The 23,906-nt window shown below is 46.2% G+C and overlaps 1 protein-coding gene across 4 annotated transcripts in view; it reads left to right on the top strand.

Moving 5' to 3' along the window:
* The window catches only part of Stox2 (storkhead box 2), a 230,855-nt gene that overhangs the window by 111,550 nt on the left and 95,399 nt on the right, over positions 1-23,906 (top strand). Inside the window, exon 1 of one of the 4 annotated variants that reach the window (XM_032918840.1) lies at positions 9,313-10,836. The exons of 1 other annotated variant lie outside the window; for it this stretch is intronic. In XM_032918840.1, the coding sequence (XP_032774731.1) occupies positions 10,671-10,836 (166 nt within the window). In that variant the 5' untranslated portion in view covers positions 9,313-10,670. Of the gene's footprint in view, positions 1-9,312; positions 10,837-10,856; positions 11,300-23,906 lie in introns of those variants that run through there. 2 more of the 4 variants (XM_032918843.1, XM_032918844.1) reach the window with 2 other exon arrangements.

Genomic DNA, 23,906 nt, shown 5'->3' on the forward strand with positions numbered 1-23,906 from the left:
GCAATAAAAAAAAAAAACCCATTTATTTATCGTGTGTGAGCAGGACACAAGGGGATCGCACCAGCATTCTGCGTGCAAGTGCTATTGAGAAGAAAACTTTTGGGACTCAGTTCTTTTTTTTGCCAGGGATCAAACTCATGTCCTTAGACGTGCTTGGTGGCAAGTTCCTTTACCTGATGAGTCATCTTGCTGGCGGTGAAAACGTATGTTAATAACATTGAAGACCATTTTGTAAGCTTGATACAACCCCCACCCCCTCCCTGGTATATTTTCCCAAAGAAGAATGTGTAGGTATTCTTAAATACGTGCCCTATGCAGAGTCACTTCTGGTGACAAAGTTCACTGAACCAAACTAAGTACTTTCGCCATTACTGCCTAACCTTGCCAGAGAAGATGGCTCGACATTTTCCATTATCTCAGACGGCATTCACTTGTGAATTGGGGCTGTTCCATGTTAGTTAATATACAAACTCAAATATCTAATTATTTTGCAAGACAGTCCAGTGATGGCTTTAAACTATTTAATATTGAACCAAATTACTGATTCTTAAGTTTGATTTTCAAATTAAAAAGCTCGTTTTGGAAGCTCTTCTAACAAATAAGTTCGGTATATGATTATATGAATTTGCTCCCCCCAATCCCCCACTGTATGTGCATGCGTGTGTGTGTGCGTGCGTGTGTGTGTGTGTGTGTGTGTGTGTGTGTGTGTGTGTGTGTGTAGACAGGAACCCGTGAAGACTGGTGATGTCTCTCACTCACCCCGTGGCCTCTGTCTGTCTCCCCTCCTCTCCCACCAACACTTGCAAAGCTCTGCCTTGATAATGCTTCCTGTTTCCCCTCCTCACCCTGTTTCTATTAGAATTCAAGTTCAAACTGAAATCTGTCCCTCGCAGTCGGGCCGTCTTGTCCTCTAGGCTGTCCTCCCTAGAATGGCTCAGCGGTTCGGCCTCCAACAGCAGTTTGGAGGTATGTGTGGCTTTCGAGGCCGAGGCTGTAGAACATTCCCTTTAATCTGTAGAGCTCGTCGTTTCTGTGAGGAACACTGGCCATCTACCGCCACAGTTCCTTTTGACAGGATGCCATCATCCCAGCATTCCCTCACTCCTGTCTGCAGCCAGCTGTGAACACTTGTCTGCTTACCCCTCTCCTTTAGGGGATACTCAGTCTACCTCCAACCAGTTGGAGGCTTTCACATGAGAAGACAGGGTAAACAGGGTCTTCCTGTGTTTTAGAAGCTAGGAAGAGATGGCAGGCCAGCCTTGCTTCCCCAAAGTGACAAACCCTCCTTCCTTTCTCCAAACAGTGAGCTCCGTCCTGGCCAAAGAGAAAGTGGGCGTGGGTTCTCACCACAACCTCAGTGAGGTAGCCTCAGAGCACAAGTCCAGGATGTGGACAGTGCCACCTCAGTGCCACCAGCTGACCACAGTTCCCGTTCTCTTCTTCTCCTCTTCTTCTTTCATTTGGTATTTTTAATATGGAAAAGCAACATTTAATCTTTTAGGAGTTCCCAGGCCTTTCCCCCCAAATTGGGCAGAGAATCTGTCCGTGACCATATCTGTATGTGGCATCTCTTCTCATGCACAGAATGAAGTTCTCATTCAGCCTTTGGGACATTTGGCCACTCTCTGAAGAGGAAGATGCCTGACTCAAAGGGCTGGAGACTGGCTTACCAGTTGGTCAGCTCAGTGAATACAGTGCTCAGGAATCGACCACAGGGCTCCTGGAGATAATCCAGCAGTGGGGATCTGGGATGAGCTTGTCTCAGGACCCATGAAGTGAGATCCACAGGATGTTTCCAAAGCCTTTGAATGGATACAGTCGCTGGGTTGACTCCTGGCTAGGCTTCTGCACCCTGTGTTGAGGCTTGTCTTGCTGTGAGTTTGCTCAAACTCTGGATCCTTATTGTGAGGTTTATCCAGCCCAGCCTGGAGCTGCTACATAGTATCATAGATGCCACCTTGCTTGACAGCCCTCTCTGTTGTTCTGTTATTTTCTATGCTGTTACGTAGAAATTGATGTCTTCTCTGAAGCTTGTGGTAGGGTGACTTCTTTCTCTCACCATGTGGTGGTTTGAATAGAAATGGCCCCCACAGACTCATGTTTTGATTGCTTGGCCCATAGGGAGTGGTACTATTAGGAGATGTGGCCTTGTTGGAGGAATGTGTCACCGTGTGGGTAGGTTTTGAGGCCTCATATGCTCAAGCTACACCCAGTGTGACACCTTTTGCTGCCTGCAAATCAAGATGTAGAACTCTCAGCTCCTTATCCAGTGCTGTATCTGCCATACTTTCTGCCATGGTGATAATGGACTGAACGTCTGAAACTGTAAGCCAGCCCCAATTAAATGGTTTCCTCTTTAAGAGTTGCCATGGTCATGGTGTCTCTTCAAAGCAATGGAAACCCTAACTAAGACACATCACATAGCCGATGGGGAAGCTTCATCTTGCACCCCAAATAGTTGCACACCATCAATTCCTAAAGAAGCCAAGACCTTGACCAGAAGTGAAGCTTTGGCACACTTGGAGAACTGCTTCCTCTTCAGGTCAGACGCAAAGTACCCTTCTCTGTCTGAAATCTTGACAAGAACCCGATTGGACCTGCAGAGGTCACATGTGGCCCCATGTGCAAATTTTCATGTAAATTTGATCAGGTGTAGAAAAAAGTTTGATTTGGGTCATTACAAAATGAAATCTAATAATGAAGATTCAACTTAATTCAGTTTTTAAAAATAGTGGTGTATTAAGTAACAAGGTATCAAAGTTAAATAAAAGCTGATTTGGGTTCTTATGAGTCTGTTGCACAGCTTGCTTTTCTAAGATGGCTGCTGCTTTTTTATTTTTCAATGTAGCATTTGGCTAATACATTTGTAATGGCATTGAAAGAGAAATGATGGTACCGGTATTAGTGATCAGGTTAAATGGAAATCTAGATTTCCTTTATTAAATAGTTAGGCCTATGAAGGGGTGTAGGCAAATACACTTTCTTAACTTGATTTGTACCTTCAAATCTGGTATATTAAATTAGAAGACATTACTATTATTGTTATTAAATTTGTTTTATTGCATATAATGTCCTTTTCTCTCCAGTACTTTCTGTGTCTTCCCCCTCTCAAATTTCTGACTTTTTTGTTAATTATTATCATTGCATATATTTATATAAATTAGCAAACATATAAGTAGAACCTGCTGAGCCTATTTAGTGTTTTATATATGTGTGTGTGTGTGTGTGTGTGTGTGTGTGTGTGTGTGTGTGTGTGTGTATTTGGGGGCTGACCACTTGGTATTGGATAGCTGATTAGGGAGCTCCTCCCTAGGGAGGACGGGTGATCTTCCTCATCAGATATCATCTATGGCTTTTCCTTTAGGGAGGGGCTTTGTGAGACTTCTACCACCTGTGTTGGGATGATGTCAGGGCATTGTCATTATCCACCTCTTGTTTAGGTAACCCTGTTGTTAAGATTTCACAAGTGTAGCTTCCCTTTCATATACAGAAGACGTAAATCTTTCAGGAGAGGTTCTGGTCCTGTGTTCTTACAAATTTTCCACCTTCTCTCCTAAGATCTTCTCTTCTGGGGCTGTGCACCCTATGACCTCTGCATTTTGACCAGCTATGGTTTTCATTAATGGCTCCATCTGTGCTGTGACAGGTTTCTTGGATAAAGGATGTCATTTTGCATATTCCTGTGGGCATAAAGAGAACTGCAGTTAGAGGTTGCACTGGTTTAGGGCCGTGGCTGTCATATGTCCTACTCTAGGTTCTATGTCCTCACCCGTCATGAGAATTTGGTTAGGTTTGCAGTGCCAGGCCTGATATCCATCCCATTGTGTAAGTCCCAAGTTCAGTTAGTCAGCCATTGGTGACTTCCCGATTGTAGCTGCCTTTCGTTACATCCTTGGGGGATTCTGGTTGTTGTTCGTCCTTGTTGTTGTTTGTAGGTGTCATAGCTGGGTAGGGGAACTGATTATCTTCATCGTCAGCAGCCTGCATGGCACCTTCAGCTACTCTGAAAGCTAGTCTTCAGGGAGGAGGGTTCCAGGTCAGACTCAGCTCAATTCCTCCAAGTCCTATGTCTGAAGTATATTGTGCCTTCTGCAACAGGGGCTTACCTTCAAATTCTGGGAAGCAACCAAGGGCAACAGCAACAATCTATATGGCTTTGGTAGTCCTTTGAATTCTCCTGACCAGCCACTCTAAGGAGATTCCTCATGCCTGGTACTGGGTGGGGATTCTTGTTAGATATCCTACGGCTCTTGGGGAGAACATTATCACTCCTAGTTGGGTACCTTCATTAAACACACGAGCACGTGTGCGCGCATACACACACACACACACACACACACACACACACGTATTAATGTAATTTTAGGTAGCTATACATTCCTCTGATTCCCTATGGCTTCAAGCATCTTTAGAATTATAAAATACTACTATGGTGCTAGATACACAAGAAGCTCTGTCTTAGCTATTGTAAGGCGCGGGGTAAGATGGAGTACACTAGGGCGTTAGTGCTCACCACCATCCATTTCTCATAAAGCTGAATCCCTCTGTCTGTTACACAGTGGCTCCCGAGCTCTGGCCCCTCAGCTCCCGAAGCCACTCTTCTTCTACTGGCCCGTGGGATTTTGATTGTTTTCCTTATGTAAGTGGGAGACTGTATTTGTCTCCTTGGGACGGACATATCCTTTAGCATGGTGTCCTCAAGATTCGTCTGGGTTGCAGCAGATTTAAAAATGCCTTTCTTTTGGAGGCTGAGTAATGATGGCTTAGCTACATTTCGTCAATTCACTGATGGAAGCCAGTTGCTTTCAGAATTTGATGCTGATGAGTAAGGTGGCTATGAACATTGGCTGCAAATATCCCTCTCATACCTTGCATTCAGTTCCTTTGGGTGCCCATTCATAGGTGGACTCACCGGATCATATTTTAATCCTGTTTCTAACTGCTTGAAATATTGACATATTGTTTATTCAGTCTTGCCTACCAATAACGGGGGCTCTAATGTCTCTACACTGGAGCTCTTTCTTCTTCCTCTCCCTGCCTCTTTTTGATAATGGTTTTCCTAAAGGTTGCAAGGGGTACCTTATAATACTTTTGATAGGCATTTTTGACAAATACATGGATTTCTCTGATGATTAGTGATGTTGAGGACTTTTATGTGATGAATCTTATATTGTTGTTTGTGAGTCTAGTGTTTAATAGTGGAGCCATCTCTCCAGCCCCTATGTGCTTATTCTGATTGGCTACTGTGTGTCTCCTTTGAAGCTTTCGGATTAAGCTTTATGGTGTGTGTATATGTGTGTGTATATGTGTGTATATGTGTGTGTATATGGTGGTTGTATATGGTGTGTGTATATGTGTGTGTATATGTGTGTGTATATGGTGTGTGTATGTGTGTGTATATGGTGTGTGTATATGTGTGTATATGTGTGTGTATATGGTGGTTGTATATGGTGTGTGTATATGGTGTGTATGTGTGTGTATATGGTGTGTGTATATGTGTGTATATGGTGTGTGTATATGGTGTGTGTATATGTTTGTGTATATGGTGTGTGTATGTGTGTGTATATGTATATGTGTGTGTATATGTTGGTGTGTATATGTGTGTGTGTATGGTGTGTGTATATGTGTGTATATGGTGTGTGTATATGTGTGTGTATATGGTGTGTATATGGTGTGGGTATATGTGTGTGTGTATGGTGTGTGTATATGTGTGTATATGTGTGTGTATATGGTGTGTGTATATGTGTGTATATGGTGTGTGTATATGTTTGTGTATATGGTGTGTGTATGTGTGTGTGTACGTACAGGAATAACTGGGTGGCCCTGTGTGGTTCACTTCAGACGCCATGTGTGAGTATGTGGTATGTGTGTGTATGTGTGTATATGGTGTGTGTATATGTGTGTGTATATGTGTGTATATGGTGTGGGTGTATGTGTGTGTGTATGGTGTGTGTATATGTGTGTATATGTGTGTGTATATGGTGTGTGTATATGTGTGTATATGGTGTGTGTATATGTTTGTGTATTTGTGTGTGTATATGGTGTGTGTATGTGTGTGTATATGGTGTGTGTATATGTGTGTATATGTGTGTGTATATGGTGTGTGTATATGGTGTGTGTATATGTGTGTGTATATGGTGTGTGTATATGGTGTGTGTATATGTGTGTGTATATGGTGTGTGTATATGTGTGTATATGGTGTGTGTATATGGTATGTGTGTATATGGTGTGTGTATATGGTGTGTGTAGATGTGTGTGTAGATGGTGTGTGTATATGTGCATACAGTGTTGTTGCTTTCGGTTTTAACAATTCTCTCTGTATTGGGGATATTAATCCCTTATTAGATTTATGATTTGCATTTTTCTCCTATTCTGTAGAAGGTATTTTTTTCTGTTGATAGTGCTTTTGATATAAAAGTCAGAAAATTCATTTGTGTTTTCACTTTTATTTTTAATACTGTAGATTTGGTATATTCAAAATTTTAAACCAGTTGACATATCTGAGTGGGAAAGACTTCAGCTCAAATCTTCCCAAGTGTTTGGTAGCCTTTCCTAGCTACCTAGTTAGAACACTGAGCAACAATGACTAGAACAAGACGTCCCTACCGTCTGGGGTGCACACTTCTGTGCCTCTGACATTCACTCAATGGTGACAAATCTGACAATTTTAAGTGATTTAAAACTTAAAGGAGAATCTCAGACAAACTTCTTACAATTTTCCATGTTAACAAGTCTAAAAACAATGATACAATGGAAGTCAAGTCACAAAACAGAGCTAATTAATATTCATGATCTCATGCATAAATCTAATATGCAAATGCTTCTTAAGCTCGACTTAAAAACTTTAATTTTAGAAAATGGACTCACTTAGACATTGTTATGTGTACAAGTGTGCAGTGTGTTTATGTATATGTATCTGCATATGCCTATAAGTGTGTGTACATGTGTACATGGATTTGTGTACCTGTGTGTTTTTGTGGGTGGGGTTGGGAGTGAATGCACAGTGTATGTGTACATGTGGGTGGAGGCCAGAGGCTCATTTTAGGTATTCCTCAGGTGCTGTCCTTTTTTTTTCTTTTCTTTTCTTTTTTTTTTTTTTTAAGACAGTGTCTCTGGTCTGACGTGGATCTGATCTGACACAATCTCTGTTTGTGTCTGGAGATCTCTGATTATGACAGACTGGCTGACCCGGGAGCCACAGAGATGCTCAAGTCTCTGCCCCTCTAGTGCTGGATTTGCAAGCCCGTGCCTGGTCTCTCTCTCTCTCTCTCTCTCTCTCTCTCTCCCTCTCTCTCTCCCTCTCTCTCTCTCTCTCTCTCTTTAATGTGGGTTGTGGTTTTTATAACTCAGCTCCCCATTCTCCTGACTGAACTGTCTCCCTGGCAATTAAAATCTAGTTGTGACTTTCCCAGCTTGAATATTGGGGTTCCCAACAACGGTCTGACTTGGTGACTAGTTCATGACTAAGATATGACGCTATTGTCCTAGGAGGGCTTGGGGCTTAGAAGTTGTGGCTAGGGATCCAGGGATCACATGAACAAAGCAGTCTTTGCCACAGCACAGGCGGACGGATGTGCTGAACCTGACTTTCACAGTGGCTGCACTCATCTGTTTCTTGGGATGACCATTGCACATTGTTAGCTGACGTGGGTGAGTCAGCTACTGACAGTGGTGGGGGTGGGTGGGTGGGGGGGTGGCAGCAGCTACCATACCTGCTTCATGCATCATCTGGGTTCTGAGAGCCCTGGCATATTTACTGGCTGCTTGGCCCCTGGATGCTCTCACCTCCCTGCTAGTTCTGTTGTCACAAGTGGCTGAGACAAATAGCTCTCCTCTTTAGATATACACCAACCCACTCATCCTTTCTCTCACAGAGGGAACATGAAAGCTTTTCTTTTTTACATACTACATGTAATTCCCACTCCCCCTTATATCACACCCTCTAAACTCCTTCTACATAGAAATTATAAAATTATGGCTGGATTTTTGCTTTGAGCCCTTCTGTGGCCCCCAGTCCATCAAGAGTAGAAAATAAAACCATGAACATGACCAGCAAGTTCCTGCATGATCTTCTCCCCCTCTCTCTATGACCTCATCGCCCACAGCTTTCTTGTTTAGCTCTGTCTCCAGCCACACTGGCCCCTTCTTGCATTTCTTTCAACAGAAAACAAGACTCATTTCGACTTCTGGACCTTTGCACCCTTCCCATGGCCCTGGGCACCATCTCCTTTACTCTTTGAGGGGCTCTTCATGCTCTAGGCCCCGGCTCCTGGCATGCCCCATACAGGTTAAGGTGTGAGGGATGCTTCACACAATGTGGCACAAATTCTGGCTTTAACTCAGCCTTCTGCATTTCTTTTCTACTAGACCATTCATTGCATGGGTCCATCTTTGGTATTTTGCCTACTTGATCTGCCCAGGGGATGAATATCAAAGTTGTCACATGATCACCGTCGGTCTGAAGTCATAATTACTGCCAACATTTGTGCGACCATTTTAGCTTCCAGAGAATTGTCGATTTGAGATATCTGACCATCAACAACTCCCATTCGGGAGGACATTAACAAACACCAACTCTATGGCCCTTTGCACACTGGTTCTTCTAAACCAGTCCTCTTTCAGTTCCTTGCCGTTTTAGCAAACGGTGCCTTTTAAAGGCCTGTCTTGGGTTTAAAAGGAGGTCGCTGAACATTAGCTAATAGGTTTGTAGTTGGTAATTAATATTGCTTGATGTAGTTATAGGTTTTATTTGCGATTTGTGGCTTTTTATCCCCGCCCCCTTGGTATCTACAGAGAGGTTATTCTGGCTGTGCATTACCAAGATACTACTGGAGATGGATGAAGGCCTGTCTTCTAGATCTCATTGCTTTTCTGCCTCCTGGATGTCTTGCCAGAGCTTCCCGTAATCTTAACCCTTTAGGGCCCTCCGACTGCTCAGCACATGTCTCCATGAAGGCTTCCCATTGCTGGCTCCGTATCTTGTCACCCATCAGCGTGGAATGCCACCTTTAAAATGATTGGGAACGTCTCGTTGTCACAGATGCATTAAAAAAAAAAAAAAAAAAAGCTCAAACGGGAAATGACAGATCACCTCCAGAGGCAATCAGGTTTATTCTCCTTGTTTATGGCTCAAAACGCATTTTTGGCAACCCAAATGGGGAGGTGAGAGTGGTGGATAAGAATGGGAGTGGCGGCGCGTGGCGGGGCTGGCGGCCAGGCCGGGCGCCTTTAACTCGGCGTGACCTCGCGTCTGGCCCGCGCCCCCTCCTCCGCGCGCACCGCTGTCCTGCAGCGATTGGTGCTTGGACCATAAACAGCTGTGCAGGGCCCGGCGGTGCAGAGGCCCCGGGCCCGCCAGCGCAGCAAGGCCACTGGGGAGTGACTTCCACTCAGGATCGCGGAGGGCGCAGGCCGTTGGCGCGTGGCAGTCGGCGTGGGCCTGGCGTCCCCGCGCGTTCGCGGCGCCCCGTGTCTCCGGCTGGGCGCAGGTGGGCCAGGCCGGGCGCCGCAAATCGGCGCGTTCCCACGAAGGCTAGCCCTCGGAGCGAGGGGGAGGGACCATCGGAAAGACGTGGAACGATCCGCGCGGTGTCATCCGCAGGGCCCAGGCCCCGCGCCACCGCCGCCGTCGCCGCCGCCGTCGCCGCCGCTGGGGCTTGGCTGCGGGGATCCACGCAGAGCCTCCGCGCAGCCCCGAGATTAGCATGACACTGGGTAGCCATCCCGCTTCCGGCGGTGCCAGAGCGCAACGCGCTAGTCCCCGAGCCGCGATGGTCCCGCGCGGGGGCCGATCGCCGGGCTCCGCGGCCGCCGCGGCCCGTGAGTAGGAGTATGCCTGCGGTGGGGGACCCACGCGTGTCGGCACGCGCCCCCACCCTCCCGCGCCCCCGCCAGCCTTGGAAGGAGGAAGCCTGACGCCACGCCGCGGTCGCCAGCACCCAACGGGGCTCTTCCTGCGTTGTCGCAGCGGCGGTCCCGGTGCTCCCGCGCGCCCCCCGTTCGAGCCTCTGGAATGAAGACTGCCTCCCGAGGACTGCGAGAGAGAAGCAGAGGCAGCGGGCGCCGGAGACTGCGGGCCTCGCGGCTGGAAGGTCCGGGGGGACGCGACTCGGACGCTGTCATCCCCACGCCTCGCGCTGAAGCCTCCTAGTGCGGTTGGGGCTGCCGCCCACCGGTCAAGCTGCCGGGGCGTGCGATCCGGGGTCGGCCCCCAGAGGCCTCGGCTTCCTCATTTGTTTGGGTCTTTTGTGCTGTGGCGCACAGTTGGCTAAGCACTCCTGCGCTGAATCGGGCCATTGTCTGCGCTCCCATTGCTTCCACGCTGCAAGTCTCGGCGCCCCCACCCCGGCCGCCCCCTCCCGGCCGCCGAGCCTCCCAACGTGCCTTCCCCCCCAGGAATCTGGAAGCTGAAAGCCCGGCGGATTGCAAATGAAGTGGAATGCATTGTGGGACGAGTGTAAAATCCGAGCCTTCTCCGTGGGGGTGTGGGGGGGCGTGGGGAGGGCCGGACCTGCCGCCGGCGGTGTAGACACCGAGGAGAAGAGGGTCTGGGGAAAAAAAATGTGCGCAGAGTCCTCCCGGGTCGTGGCCGCGGTAGACGGATGAAGCTGCGCGCTGCGCCCTGGCGCTGAGGCCCTACTATTGGGGCACCAGGGTCGCCCTTCCCCACCATGAAGAAGACCCGGAGCACAACCTTGCGGCGAGCCTGGCCTAGCTCGGATTTCTCGGACCGGGCCTCGGACCGCATGAGGTCCCGCAGCGAGAAGGACTACCGCCTGCACAAGCGCTTCCCCGCGGCCTTCGCGCCCCAGGCTTCTAGGGGCTACATGACATCAGGTTGGTTACCACGGTTCAGCCGCCGGCTGTGATCGGTGCGCCGCAGCCAGTTGGGGGCTTGGGGTAGAGGACCTGCGGTGATGGATGTGCCGAGTTATGGGGAGAGCAGGGAAAAATTAGCTCCCATCCACCATTTTGTACCTCTGTAAGATCCACAGCAGGCCCTCCCAATATGGGGTTGGAGAGCTATTCGGTAGGTAAAATCGGGGAGGGGGATCGAGCCGAGCATCTGGTCTGCAGGGAGATAGGATGTCTGCAGCCTTCCCTGAGCTTTGTGAAAGGCGAGCCTGAGTCCAGGGTTGCCCGCAGTACCAGGTTCGCCTGTGCCTGCCTGCATTATGGCTAGTTACCTTAGAGGGTATTTAAACACCCCTCCCCCCTTTTTAAAAAAGAACAGGTTCTCTGCACCGTTCTGGAGATTCACAGGCTGGGGAAAGCTGTCCGTCTGAGGCTGGTTCAATTTGTAAGCAGGAGCTCGACTGTGGAGCTCATTGAATGCTTGGGGAGGGGGTTGTGGTGTGTTTGCATATGGAACGCTCGCACGATTGCGCGTGGACTTAGCCTAGGTTGCATCAGTGCTGTGGATGGAATGGAGGCTGTATCGTGTTTCGCATGCCGGATGGGAAAGACAAACACAATGGTCGTAGAACTGAAGGCTTCAAAATAGGTTTCTTGTGGAAAAAGCGAGAGGTGCCGGTTCTGAGCCGCCTTGAATGAATCCCATCCACTGGCTTTGCTTTCTGGCTTGTGGATGCTGTACCGGGATGCTGGGGGGTGGGGGGATGGGGGGTGGGGATCCCGCGAACCTTGCATTTTGTGTTCCTTACAAGTAAGGGTGTGAAAATGTTTTCATTCTGGAAAGAATTTGCTTTTAAATGCGATGTAATGGATCGGTGGAGAGTATTCTGAAACCAAGCCCTTATACCAAATCACCCTAAACCCTGTCTTAACTGGGGAGATTGTTTTAAGCTTGTGGTTACTTACACCCAAGCTTTACTTTCTCCCCACACGGCAAATCCTTTTAAATTGAGGTCAGTATCTCACACTTTAAAAATGTACCGTGACCGTGTCTCCATCCCCAGAAAAGCCTCAATAAAAGTAACTATCCTTTTTATTGCAAAATCGGGCAACATAAGGATGTTGCATGTTATTTTGGCAATCACACTCCCTGGATTTTCTCTCTCGTGACAAAACAGACTTGGAAAGGAAGTAACAACCACAGTTTCTGCTTAAGTAATTTAAGTGGTGGCTGTGGTTGCTCTATTCTTTAGATGGGTGTCAGTAAATGCTCTTACTGTACACCTACATCCAATTCTACCCTCAAAACACTATGCACATACACGAGAGTGTTCAGCTAATCCCAGGCTTCCCTCATTTGGGGTTTTGGATGCTTTCATTGCATCCTCAGCAAGCCTCTCTTTCCTGCCCTCCACCCCCACCCCAGAAATCAGAATTGACACTAAATGCAGAGTTGTTGGAGGGCAGGTGGCTATCAGTTCTCCCACAAGCCCGCGAGACTCTTTAATAATGTCAGGCACATTCCCGAGTAGCCTATTTTTATCCATCTCATCATCGCTTCCTTGTGATCACATTTTCAGACTTTGCAAAAAGAAGTCCATGATTACCCAGTGCTGTGAGACATTCTTTTGAGGGCACAGGGAAGAGGCTTCCAATTTTACACGATTCGCTCATTTCATCCTGCGTGTGACCTGCAGATGGTCAGGTGGTCTTCCTTGGATGATCTATTTCGAGTTGGTGGTCAAATTCAATGTCAGGTTACTGCTGAGAACCGAGGAACCCAAGGAGAGAACTGTGTCATTCATTCAGCGTTTGATGGAGTGTTCCCTCAGACCGGTGTCTTGCTAGATTCTAGTGAGGATGCAGGGTTGGACAGAGCATGGCCTTTGCCTAAGCAGGAGAACTGTTGTTTATTGCTTTCTTGTAAATGTCAACTCGTATGTGGAATGAAAAGCAGGTCTAGGGTTCATTGAAAGAAATAATGGATACTAAGGCATTGAGTGTGGCCTTAGTGTCTGTCTGAGCATTGAGAGGTCAGAGGGCCCTTCCTTTCTCCTGTGTAAATTTTGGGGTGCTGATTGCACAAGAGGACATGAATCTTATCATTTCCTTCCCCAAATTTGGCTCCTTTCAGCATGTGGGAGGTGCTAGAAGCTGATGCTGTATGAGAACCATGGAGATCATTTGGAGGAAGCTCCTCCTACAAGATGGGAAGGGAATGTGCTTACATCAAGTTGGTTGTCCAGGGTGCAAGCCGAGCCTTTGTTTCTGTCTCATAGCATCAAAGAGGGGATGAAGCGACTTAGGGACATGAAGGCCTTTGACACTCCCTTCTGTTAGCTCAGTCTCTGGTGTCACCATTTCCTGTTACCATACTCCATTTTTAGTCAAGGAGAGTTTTGTTGTAGGTAAATTATTTGGATTCAGAGAACACGACAAGCCTCTTCAAAAAAAAATTGTGCTAAATAATTTACAATAGCGTCAGCTTGGAGACTTTTTTTAGAAATTTCTCTAGAAAATATGAGAATTAGGGGAAATAATTTAAAAAATAACACCTGGGAAATGAGAAACAATCTCAGGACATTTTAAAAGAAACACACACGGATGGTCATCCTGGGTCTAGTGTAGCTATCTAGCACACAGTAGGAGCTTCAAGTAGAGTTGTAGGCATTTATAAGTTTTAGTGAGGCAGCGCCATTTCTAACCAATAATAAGTGATCACCAGTGTAGAATGTGATTTATAGCAGGGAGCTTGACCTCTGACCTTGTTTTTTTCTGCTCCCTTCAGGAGAAAAATGTAGGCTTCCAAGGTCAGACCAGACACATATAGTGATGATCGGGTCTTGCTAGAAGACAGCTGCATAGAAAACTGAACCTTTCGGTTGTGAAGATCATGCTTTCTTTCAGTGTCTCTTTTCAGTTATCAAATCTAAAGTAATCCTAAGAGTCCCCAGCCTCCTAGCAACCAGGGAGCTCACAGGCCTGCCAAAGAGTTCACTGTTCCTCTTCCATATTCATTTCCTAGCAGTGCCTTCTGAGCAGGAGTGGGGGGATCTCGCCTTTTGTTCAAACCAAGTTGAATATAAAGTGTGCACAGCATTCCAAGAAGAAAGGAGATTGGGTCAAATGGCTGTGGGACCACTCCACCTCATTCTTCCAGCACCAGATAGACATGGCGGCGTTAACTGAAGAGCGGAGTCAAACTCCCCATGAGAAAGGGACTCTGTAATATCCGGAGCTGAACATTTGCAGCCATGACCGTGGGCCACTGTGAGATGATTGGAGGGCTTCAAGCGTTCTGTGGGCTAAGCCTTTAGAGTCTTCTCTGTTCTTGTGTGAGCATCCTTTGAGCCGTTTGTTCGCATGATGCCAAGCTGCTTTTGCTTTCCCCTTGGGCTGTACCGAGGGTGGCTATGCTTTATACCCCATGTGTAATGCTGGCCAAATTTTGGTGGGGAATCTCACACCGATCAAGACTACAAGTTAACTTTTCTAGTCTTCAGGCTCTACTGAGTATAACCGTAAAAGACTTCACATGCTAATGAGAAAGCTGAGTGGTGGCAAGTTTTAGGTCAATTCTTGTGTTTTTTAAGTGATGCCTTTAAGGAAGAAAGCCAACATTTTTCATCCTATGTACCCTAAGGAATCTGAAGACAAAGGCAAAATAGAAACCTAAAACTGACACCCTCAAACATGTAGACTACTTTTGACTGATGGTGATCTAATGGTCTTAATTAAGCGAGGAGACGTGGCTGGCACATCACCCTATTAGTTTATTGGTTTTCATTTTACAGAATCTAGTCCTGGGCCCTTTAGTATGAGCCAGTTCCCCGTGCTCTCATATTGCAGGACACCAGAAAGTGGACGCTAGACAGGCAGGTTCTAATCATGGCCTGCCCAAGCCAGCTGTGTCCCCCGCCAGTCAGATGGCCTCCCTCTGTCTATAATGAGTCCTTTGGCTCCAGGCTTCCATCGTAGAGGTCTTGTAATGAGCAAGCTCATAATGAGCAAGCCCTAGGCTTGTGAACTTAGCACCTGATCGTTAGGAGAGCCCTTTGCCCTTCTCCATACACCGGAGCCATGGACTTCTCCATGCAGGAGCTGTGCTTGCGTTGGAACCCTGCCTCCTGCCGTCCTTAGGCCCTACGTTAAATGTGTGCCTCATTGTGACCAGGTGACAGGCTTTAATAAATAGCATCCTGTTTCTCCCCTGTTCCTCGTTGGCTCTTCTCTTCCAACTGTTTTGATTTGCAGCTCCAGGCATTGACTACTCTCATCAAACCAGTGGAGGGGAGGGATGGTCCACTCTGAGGCAAATGACTTTGTTATTTCCCAAGGGGACACCGGCAGTTTACAAAGGCCACCTCCTCGCCTGGTATTTCAATATCTTCTACAGTCCTTGGGAAATTTTTTATTTGGAAAAAGAAAAAGAAAAGAAAAAAGAAAAAAAAAGAGAGTATGCTGTGTAAAACTTTAGAATATTTATAACTCCTGGGCATTTGAGGCCTTTAATTCCCTGTACCCCCAGAGATTTGGAGTAGATTAGACGAGGGTGCATTCTTTGGTACAAACTTGTTTATGCTGAATGCAGGACTTGAGAGTATAATCTGGTCAGGTCCTTGCTATTGGGAGAGCGCACAAACTTTGGAGTTTAGGGTAGCCTTCCTTACTCAGCCTCAAAACTGTGTGATGTCTTGGCTGTCAAGGTTTCTTGTGTTAGTGAGAACAGAGCCTAGTCAAGTCTGAATTTACTTTGGCCACATTTACACCAGAATAAAATGACACGGCTTTTTTTTTTAAGGATGTAATAAACTTTTCCCTAAGTAGTAAATCCCCAAACTATTTTTATGTAATGCTGGAATGTGTAACCAGCTGGCCAGAAAATCCTATTGATTTCTCCTCCTTAAATATTTTAAATGGATCTCTGTTTCCCAGCTCTTTAGATCTCCTGCTCTTCTCTATTATTGACCAAAAGGACCAGCTTTCCAGGTCAATCCATTTTTTCCTGGGGCCGCAGAAGGCTTTTATTTTTGTTATTTCATTTTTCACCTGGCCCAAAGCAAAACTGGAGAAGTCGCTTCTCTTTTTAATGCCTCTCATGCATGTGGATGGAGTTGTGTGTGGACTGTGGGCTCTAGAAAGTCTTCACAGGCGTGACTTTCCCCACCATTTCAACATCTTTCTAACCTCCTCCTTACCCTGTGCTCCTGATTTGGTCTGGGAGCTCACACCTCAAGCCATTATGTATCTTTCAGACTTTCTGTAACATTGTTTAGAACGTTCAACCCCCCCCCCATCTCTTCAGGTCTGACAGAGTTCTATCGCCACTTCCAGAGTCAATATGTCTAGCCTGACCCCTTCAATTTGAGATTAGATCTAATAGCTCTGATTGGCTTGAATTTTCAACCCTCCTGCCTCAGCCTCCACCAGGCTGACGGTGCAGGTGCACCCCAATATGCCCAGCTATCCCCTTTCTTATTCTCTCCCTCCAGATCCTTTCTGTGACAGTTGTTTTATGCTTGTGTCACAACAGCTCTGCACTGTGCGGCCAGCTCACCCAGTCCCAAACTTTAGCGGACAGCCAGCTGTTAACTGACAACACCTGTTTCCTTTCCATCCCTCTCGTGCCAGCATCTGTGAGCTTGGCGCACATCAGGGCTCAGATGTGTTTTAGATGAGTGACTTTTCTTAAGAGGAGGAAAGGAGGGATGTCTGGAAGTCTGGCTGTGAATCATCCTCTCGTAACTGGGGAAGTTACTACAGTTAGAATTCTATAGACTATATGCTGTTGTATCAAATGTGCTTATTATATACTAGACAATCTTAAGATCTTACCTCCGAGTCATCTCCTTCTATGGGGGAAAAATCCAACAAAGTGTTAGCTGTTCGCGAGTGAGCCTTTGGGAATCGGAAGTCGGAGTAAACAGTCAGGAGCCAAGGAGAGCAGTTAGTCTGGAATGGTGGAGGGTTCAGAGAAGAGGAAGTTGCCAGTTAGCCCCTGGAGGGAGGACTTACTGGGGTCTTGAGAAGTAGCTAGGATTTCAGGAGATGGAGAAGGAGAAGGATTGGGGAAGGGTGGGGAGACAGTATTAGCCAGACACAAAGCTGTGTGGAGTTGGTCATGCTGTTAACTTTGGGATGTGAGAACGACATAACCAAGCAAGGAAGGAGCCTGGAATTTGGGTGAATCCTGAGTTCATGAGGCAGGTAATGGATTTGTGACTTTTGGAGGGAGCTAGGCTTGGAGTGAAGATGGATAACATGTATGTCTAGTACTTTGGAGATCTGCAGGGAAGGAATCCATGTAGCGATTCTGCAATCGATGATAAAAGGCTACCCTAGAACCACATTTCCCTACACCGGTATGCTACACTGTATCTTTTTGGGGGAAGGGGCCTTAACCATGTACAAATTGTTTTACGCTGTTTTATCTGGGGCTGAGACGTTTATTCGGCACACGACTCTAGTGACTGTAAGGTCTGAATAAGATAATGTAGATGTCCTTGAGGGATTGCTCACTCCCCGCTCATGTCCCAGCCCTCCAGTACAGCTGGCCACATGTGGATGGGAGTGAAGTTGTGGTCTGGCCTTGCTGTATAACAGCTCATTGTAATGAGAACTGGTCCAGTTCCATCGGACCAAACTTCCTTCCTCCGAGTGGGCATCGATCCCCTCCGCAGAGCCGTATCCCTTTGTCTAGCTATCTAGCGACATCTGGCACATGGTGCTGCTGGGAAGGGGCACAGGCTCTCGGCACAGTCAAAATGATCTCACCTGGACTTCCCAGGGTTCCTTTCGACTTGACTCGCTTTTTAGTTAAGTGAATTAAAAAGAAAACACCTTTTGCTGTAAAATTACAGGTTTCCCTTGATAGTTATATTTTTTTCTAATCTACATTAAAATGAGTCTATAACTCTTTCTGCTAAAAGCAGTTAAACCAAACAAGCATCTGAAAGAGCTCACAGGCCTGACCGACACTGGAACTGTGTACTTAAACCGGAACTTTAGGCCAAGGAGGGAGGGATGGGAGGAAGACATAAGGAGGGTCTGTCAGACAGAGGAGCAGATCACTCTTTAGAACTAGTTGGTTTTAAGAAGTAAGAGAAAATAAAAGGCACCCTTATACCTTGCTGGTGGGAATGTAAACCAGGGTAACCACTGTGGAAAAAGTTCATCAAAAATCCAGCAGTGGAACCCCAGGATCCAGCTATACCGCTTCTGAGAACATTCCTAGAGAACCCAAGTCAGCATACCAGGGAGATATCTGATCATCCGTCTCAGCGCAGCACTGTCCTTAGTAGCCAAGTTGTAGAATCAACCTAGCTGTCTGGCGACGTGACTGGTAAAGAAACAGGCTATGCACACTCACAGTGGAAGTTTATTTAGCTGTAAAGAAAGAGGGGGTTTGAAGGAGGATGGGTGGAATTGGAGAACACCTCAATAAGAGAGATGCCAGGCCTAGAAAGGCACATATGTTTTTATTCATGTGTGAAGCCTAGATTGTGTACACACACACACACACACACACACACACACACACACACACACAGCATAATAGAAGGATTATTTGGGATGGGGAACCAACAAGAGGGGTCACAGGAGAGGGTAATGAACAAATGTGGTTAAACGTACATGATATACTTGATTAAAACTGTCACAGAAAACCTCCATCGCTTTGTATAACAAATCTACACTAAGTTAAAAAGATGAATCGGGGTGTTGTCTCTGAAGAACATAGGGAGCCATCAGGAAGCCGGGGAAAGTGGAACAGATGATGATTTCTATTTTGGAAGAACAGATGCGTTCTCAGAGCCAGGAGGTCCTTTAGGCACGCTTGTGCATAGCGGAGGTTAGAGGGCTGGAGGTCATCCATGCAGAGGAGCCTTGAGAACACCAGAATAGCCCAGCGTTTTGTACTCTCTGGTCTGTTTTTCTAGGTGGCTTCAGTTATTTTTATTTCCGGCAGATGGAGGGTCAACTGGACTTCACGGACTGAGTTCCTCTTCGCGTTTCAAAAGCCCGGGGACTCAGCGTTAGGACTGCTTGTAGGTTACTCCCTTGGCCTTTAGAACCGAAGTCTGGTGTGATTCCTAGGTTTGCGTTATTGGTGTTTACATGGGATCGTTAGTTCCTTTGTTGGCAGCAGGAGCATGCTTTGGTGTCTGTAGTGCAGGTTTGGGAAGAAGGAGAGCGACGCAAGTGACTGCACAAAAGATGGGACCAGCTATGTAAATAATGTATGCTTCCAACATCTGTCATATACCTATTCAGTGGAAAAATTATGGCTTAGGTAACTCACTTTCACAGTTAAAAAAAAAAATCTCCATTCATCTTTCTACTTTAATCCATGACGACTCCTCCAGGCCAAGTTTTCTCTTTTTGAAGATAAAAGAGAGATATTTGGCAGATGCCTGCAGGCATTCGGGGCAGAGGACGGATGCCTGGCCTCATCCTTCTGATGGCCACAGTTTCCCAGGGCGGGACTGTCTGGCAATTAACATCCTACCTCAGCCTTGCTGCACGTTCCAGTCTGGTCTCTGCCTCTCGGGGAGCCAATAGCATCTCCACTGCTTCTCGTGCACCCGCCTCTTGCTTCGAAATGATTTCCTCAGTAGGTGAACTGATGCCCATCGTGGTGATTGAGATGCGTCTGCCATTTTTGTTTCTTCACATTTGAGCGTCACTTTTAGCTCTGCTATAGCCCCCAACGGTTATGTGTTTGACAAAGTCTTCCAAAATACCTATTCAAGCTCCAGCCTCTGGTGCCCGCGAATATGACCGTATTTGGAGATGAGGTGTGGATGGAGTCTTGCTGACGTGCTGTGCATCCAATATGTAAATAGAAGAAAAGAGTTCCAGGGGAGGGGGACATCATGTGACTCTAGGGGCAGATGTGGGAGTATTCATAAGCCAAGTGGTTGCTAGCCACCATCAGAAGCCAGAAAGAGGCCCAGATATATTCTTCTTGAAAGGAACTAGCTTTACCTATGTCTGTAATTCAACTTTAGGACTCAGAATCCTTTTCTCTTGCTCTGTTCTAGTTTTCGTTGCTTATTACGGGGGCGTTAGGACACAAATCTTTTCACCATTGGGTCATTGGTAGGAGGCAGAGTCTGCCTTCTCTATGGAGATGCTCAATGGCTGCATGATTTCCTTCCCCTCCTCTCCCCTCCCCTCTCCTTCCTTATCCTTCCTTATCCTTCCTTCCCCTCCCCTCCCCTTCTCTTTTTTTCCCAGTTGCATACACCTTTCCCCTTCTTGACTTTGAACCTTGCTCTGCTGGGACAACTGGTGGGCCCATGAGATGAAATCTTTAGGCTTTCAGTAGGGTAGCAATTCCAAGGTAGTGGTGGCCCTTAGTAGTTTGTGTCCCTGTGGCTGTGCTGGTAGTGCCAGCTGCTCTTTTGTGATTGCTAATGGGGACCTTTTCCTCGTAAAGTGTCTCTGTCTTCTGTCTCTGTCTTCCTACCTTTCCCATCATGCCTGATCACCTATGAGTCACTAATGTACTTGAACAGGTTGCTTTTCTGAGAGGCTGTCTGTGAGTTAGGGCTGAGAGGCAGACCCTGAGAGCCTGGCTTCACCGTCCAGCTTTTCTACCACTCTGTGAGGAAGCAGACATGTTAGCTGTTTTCCTAGGAGCTCAGTTTCCTGTCTTGAAAAACGGGAATCATAATGGTAGCTGCTCATCAGGCATCCGGTGAATTGTGTGAACTCATTCATATGCATAAAGCCTTAGGACCAGCCTGAGAGGTGTGGAACCTCTGTTGCTTGTTATTAGTGTTTCTTAAAGAGCCCATGCTGACCTGTGTTACTTGTAACTAAGGATCCCATCCAGTTAGAGTTGGGGCAGTAGCATCAGTAGTTGTCACTTTAAACTCTAAGGATTGATCTAAAAAAAAAAAGGATTACATAGAAACTATACAACAAATACAATTTTGGTTCTCACTTTGCAACAATGTTGCTTTCATTTTTGAAAAGTTTCCACTTTTATTTGTCTGTTGATAGCCCCTCTTGCTTCACAAGTGGCTTCCTTTTGGTGTTTTGGTCTATTCTAGAGCAGTGGTTCTCAACCTGTGAGTTGAGATTGCTCTGGGGGTTAAATGACCCTGCCATGGGAGTTGCATCTCAGATATCCTGCAGATCGGATATTTACATTTTATAACAGTAGCAAATTATATTCTGGGAGTGGCAACCAAAATAATTTTATGGTTAGGGATCATCTCAACATAAGGAACTGGATTAAAGTGTCGCATGGTTAGGAAGGTTGAGAACCACTGTCCTCAACCTGAAGTGCTGATTTCTGTTCTCATAGTATCCTTGTACATCTATGTGAGCATTAAATATTGGTCATTATTTTCCCATGTTTAGGAAACATTTTAGGTCTGGGAACATAGTAGCTAATTTGCATGGATAAGTAGGACACACCGTCTTGCTCTGATCCCTGGTAGTCACAGTATGGATTTGGAAGTCCAGTTCTGTCTTTAACCTGAGGCACAGTTAGCACCCAGGAGATATGAAGACCTCATTGTGTAATTGTGGCTATTTGTCACCTTGCTGCAGTCTCTGAGTCTAAAGGTCAAACAGGGAAGAAGGAGCTATCTCTATGGTTACGAGGCTGAACTGGTAGAGCCTCTGAGGAAACAGCAAGTAAGCGAGCAAGCAGACAAGCAAACCAATCCAATATAGGTCTTTTGGCAATGTTGTAAGCAGACTCACTTTCTTGACTCCACCAACTATCTAAAAAGAAAACATCCTTCCAGATCAGATGTTCAGGTTTGTGATTGTAACTGAGATTCCCGGTAAACCAGGGAACTCATCTGAACTTTCATTTCAAATTGGTTTTCAAATATTTGAAAGAAGCATTTGGACACATTTCTCTCCTGTTTATCAACACGTTCTTTATGGTGTAGACAAAGGACATATGTTGATAAACTTAAAAAAAAACCTTTTAAAAGTCTGCTGGAGAAAGTGAATGATGGAACCTTAAGTAGAAGAGGAAAGATGATCAAAAATTGTGTGGAGTTTTCCACTTCTGTGGACACAGAACTTTGCACAGAAGCCAAACACTGTGAGTTAAGGCTCCGAAATTTGCAAAACTGGAGATACAGCCCAGTGGTTAGAGCACTTGTTGTACCAGCATGAGGACCAGATTTGGATCCTCAGAATAAGTGCCAGGTGAGTATGGTGGCCTGACTGTAATTCCAGCAGTGTAAGGAAAAGCAGTTGAGCCCCGAGCAAGCTGGCTTTTGAGATTAGTTGTATCAGCAAGCTCTGGGTTTGATTTAGAGACTCTGCCTCCATGAATAATACAAAAAAACAGTGAAAGAAGCCTCTTGATGTCAGCTTCGGGCCCCTGTATGTACATTCACACACGCACACACGTGCGTGCACACATACCCAAGAGAGAAAGAAGAAAAAAGAAGGTCAAACAGTTGCATAGGGTGCCCTAGCCTCCACTTACTGGCTGAGTAGTACTGGCAATTTATATATTCAGATTACCTTTTATTTTCTTATCTATAAACAGAGAATAAAGTGGTATCTAAGTGAGTTTCTATGTAGATTAAAGGAGCAGACGCTTGGAAGAGGGCTGGTAGGGTACCTCGTGCAGGGTAAGGTCTGCTGTTGGATCATCTTTAGGGACGTAGCTATGTAGACACAGGTATTCCTTGGTGCTTCACAACTGAAAGTGCAGGAGGGTGCCAGCAGCCAACGTGTCCAAGGTCAGACCAAGGTCAGGGGTCTATTTAAGTCAGATTCTTAGCTTCTTACACAGTATTCATTTAATCAGAAATCAAATATTCCATTTCTCATTGATTTTGATATGTGATCTAAGGAAGCCCACAGAATTAGTCATTTATCTAAGTAGGCTCCTTGTTCTCAGATTTCCAACTTAGAAAAAAAAAAAGATCAAGAATCACTATGAAGTCAACAGTCCTGTGAAATATGAATCCAAAGGAACTCGACTTCACTTAGAAACCATCTAGTCATATGCGGTTTAACCCAAGATGCTTATTTTGACTTTTCACTAGAAGGTAAATGCAAAAAATCGCCTCTGGAGGTGGGAGCTGGGCTGTGTCTGTGCATTTCCATATGCAACAAAAATGGGTCTCACCTAAGCTCACTCTGAAAAAGGAAACAAAGGTATCATTTCCAAGGCTAACTTGGAGGGAAAGCCTAGTGGTATCCCTCCTTTGAACCAAGTGCATTTTCTCAGTTTTGATGGGTCTTAAAAAGTAGGGACGGTTCTGTAGATCTGGGAGTGTATGGAACGGTTTGGACCCTGCTTTCCCTGGTGAATCTCTGCCACTTTCCCACAGACGTAAGTTCATAGCCCGATTTGGAACTCTGACCTGGCACTTGAGCTAGAGACGGAAAGTGCTTGCCATCCCGATTAGCTTTCAAAGCTTCATGGGAATCCCACCCAGCTAAGGGTCTGGGAGCTCAAACTTAGACACCTATGTGGTTGCATCCACCTGAGTCATTCATGGTCACTTTGAGTACATCATCTGGTCAGGTCCCCAGTGGTCCTGTCCTTCGATCCCAGGGGGAATGGTGTAAAGATAGACTGAAGGTGGAAGTAATCTACTTCCTGTGCTCCTGGCTAAGCAGTTAAACTTCAAAAGCTGCCGATGTGTGCGAGCCGGCAAGGTGTAGGCTTTGCTAGGAAAGGCTTAGTTTCTTTAGAATACAGACTACATTCTATGTGTTGGTACTCCCTCTTCTGTCTCTCTGTCTCTGTCTCTGTTTTTCCTTCCCCTCTGTGTGTGTGTGTGTGTGTGTGTGTGTGTGTGTGTGTGTGTGTGTGTGTGTGAGAGAGAGAGAGAGAGAGAGAGACTTACTCACGGGGAGAACTCAGAGCCTTCTTGAGATGCTAGGTTATTTTCTTTCTCATTGTTTGGTCAAATACCTGACAAGAAGCACCTTAAGGGAAGAAGGGTTACTTTGATTCACAGTTGGAGGGATACAGTCCTTCATGGCAGTGGGCAAGGCTTGGCAGGGGTGTACAGCAGCTGGTGGTTTTGCTTCAGTAACCCAAAGGTAGAGGAAGA

Source organism: Rattus rattus, chromosome 13, assembly GCF_011064425.1.
Source record: "Rattus rattus isolate New Zealand chromosome 13, Rrattus_CSIRO_v1, whole genome shotgun sequence".
NCBI lineage: Eukaryota > Metazoa > Chordata > Mammalia > Rodentia > Muridae > Rattus > Rattus rattus.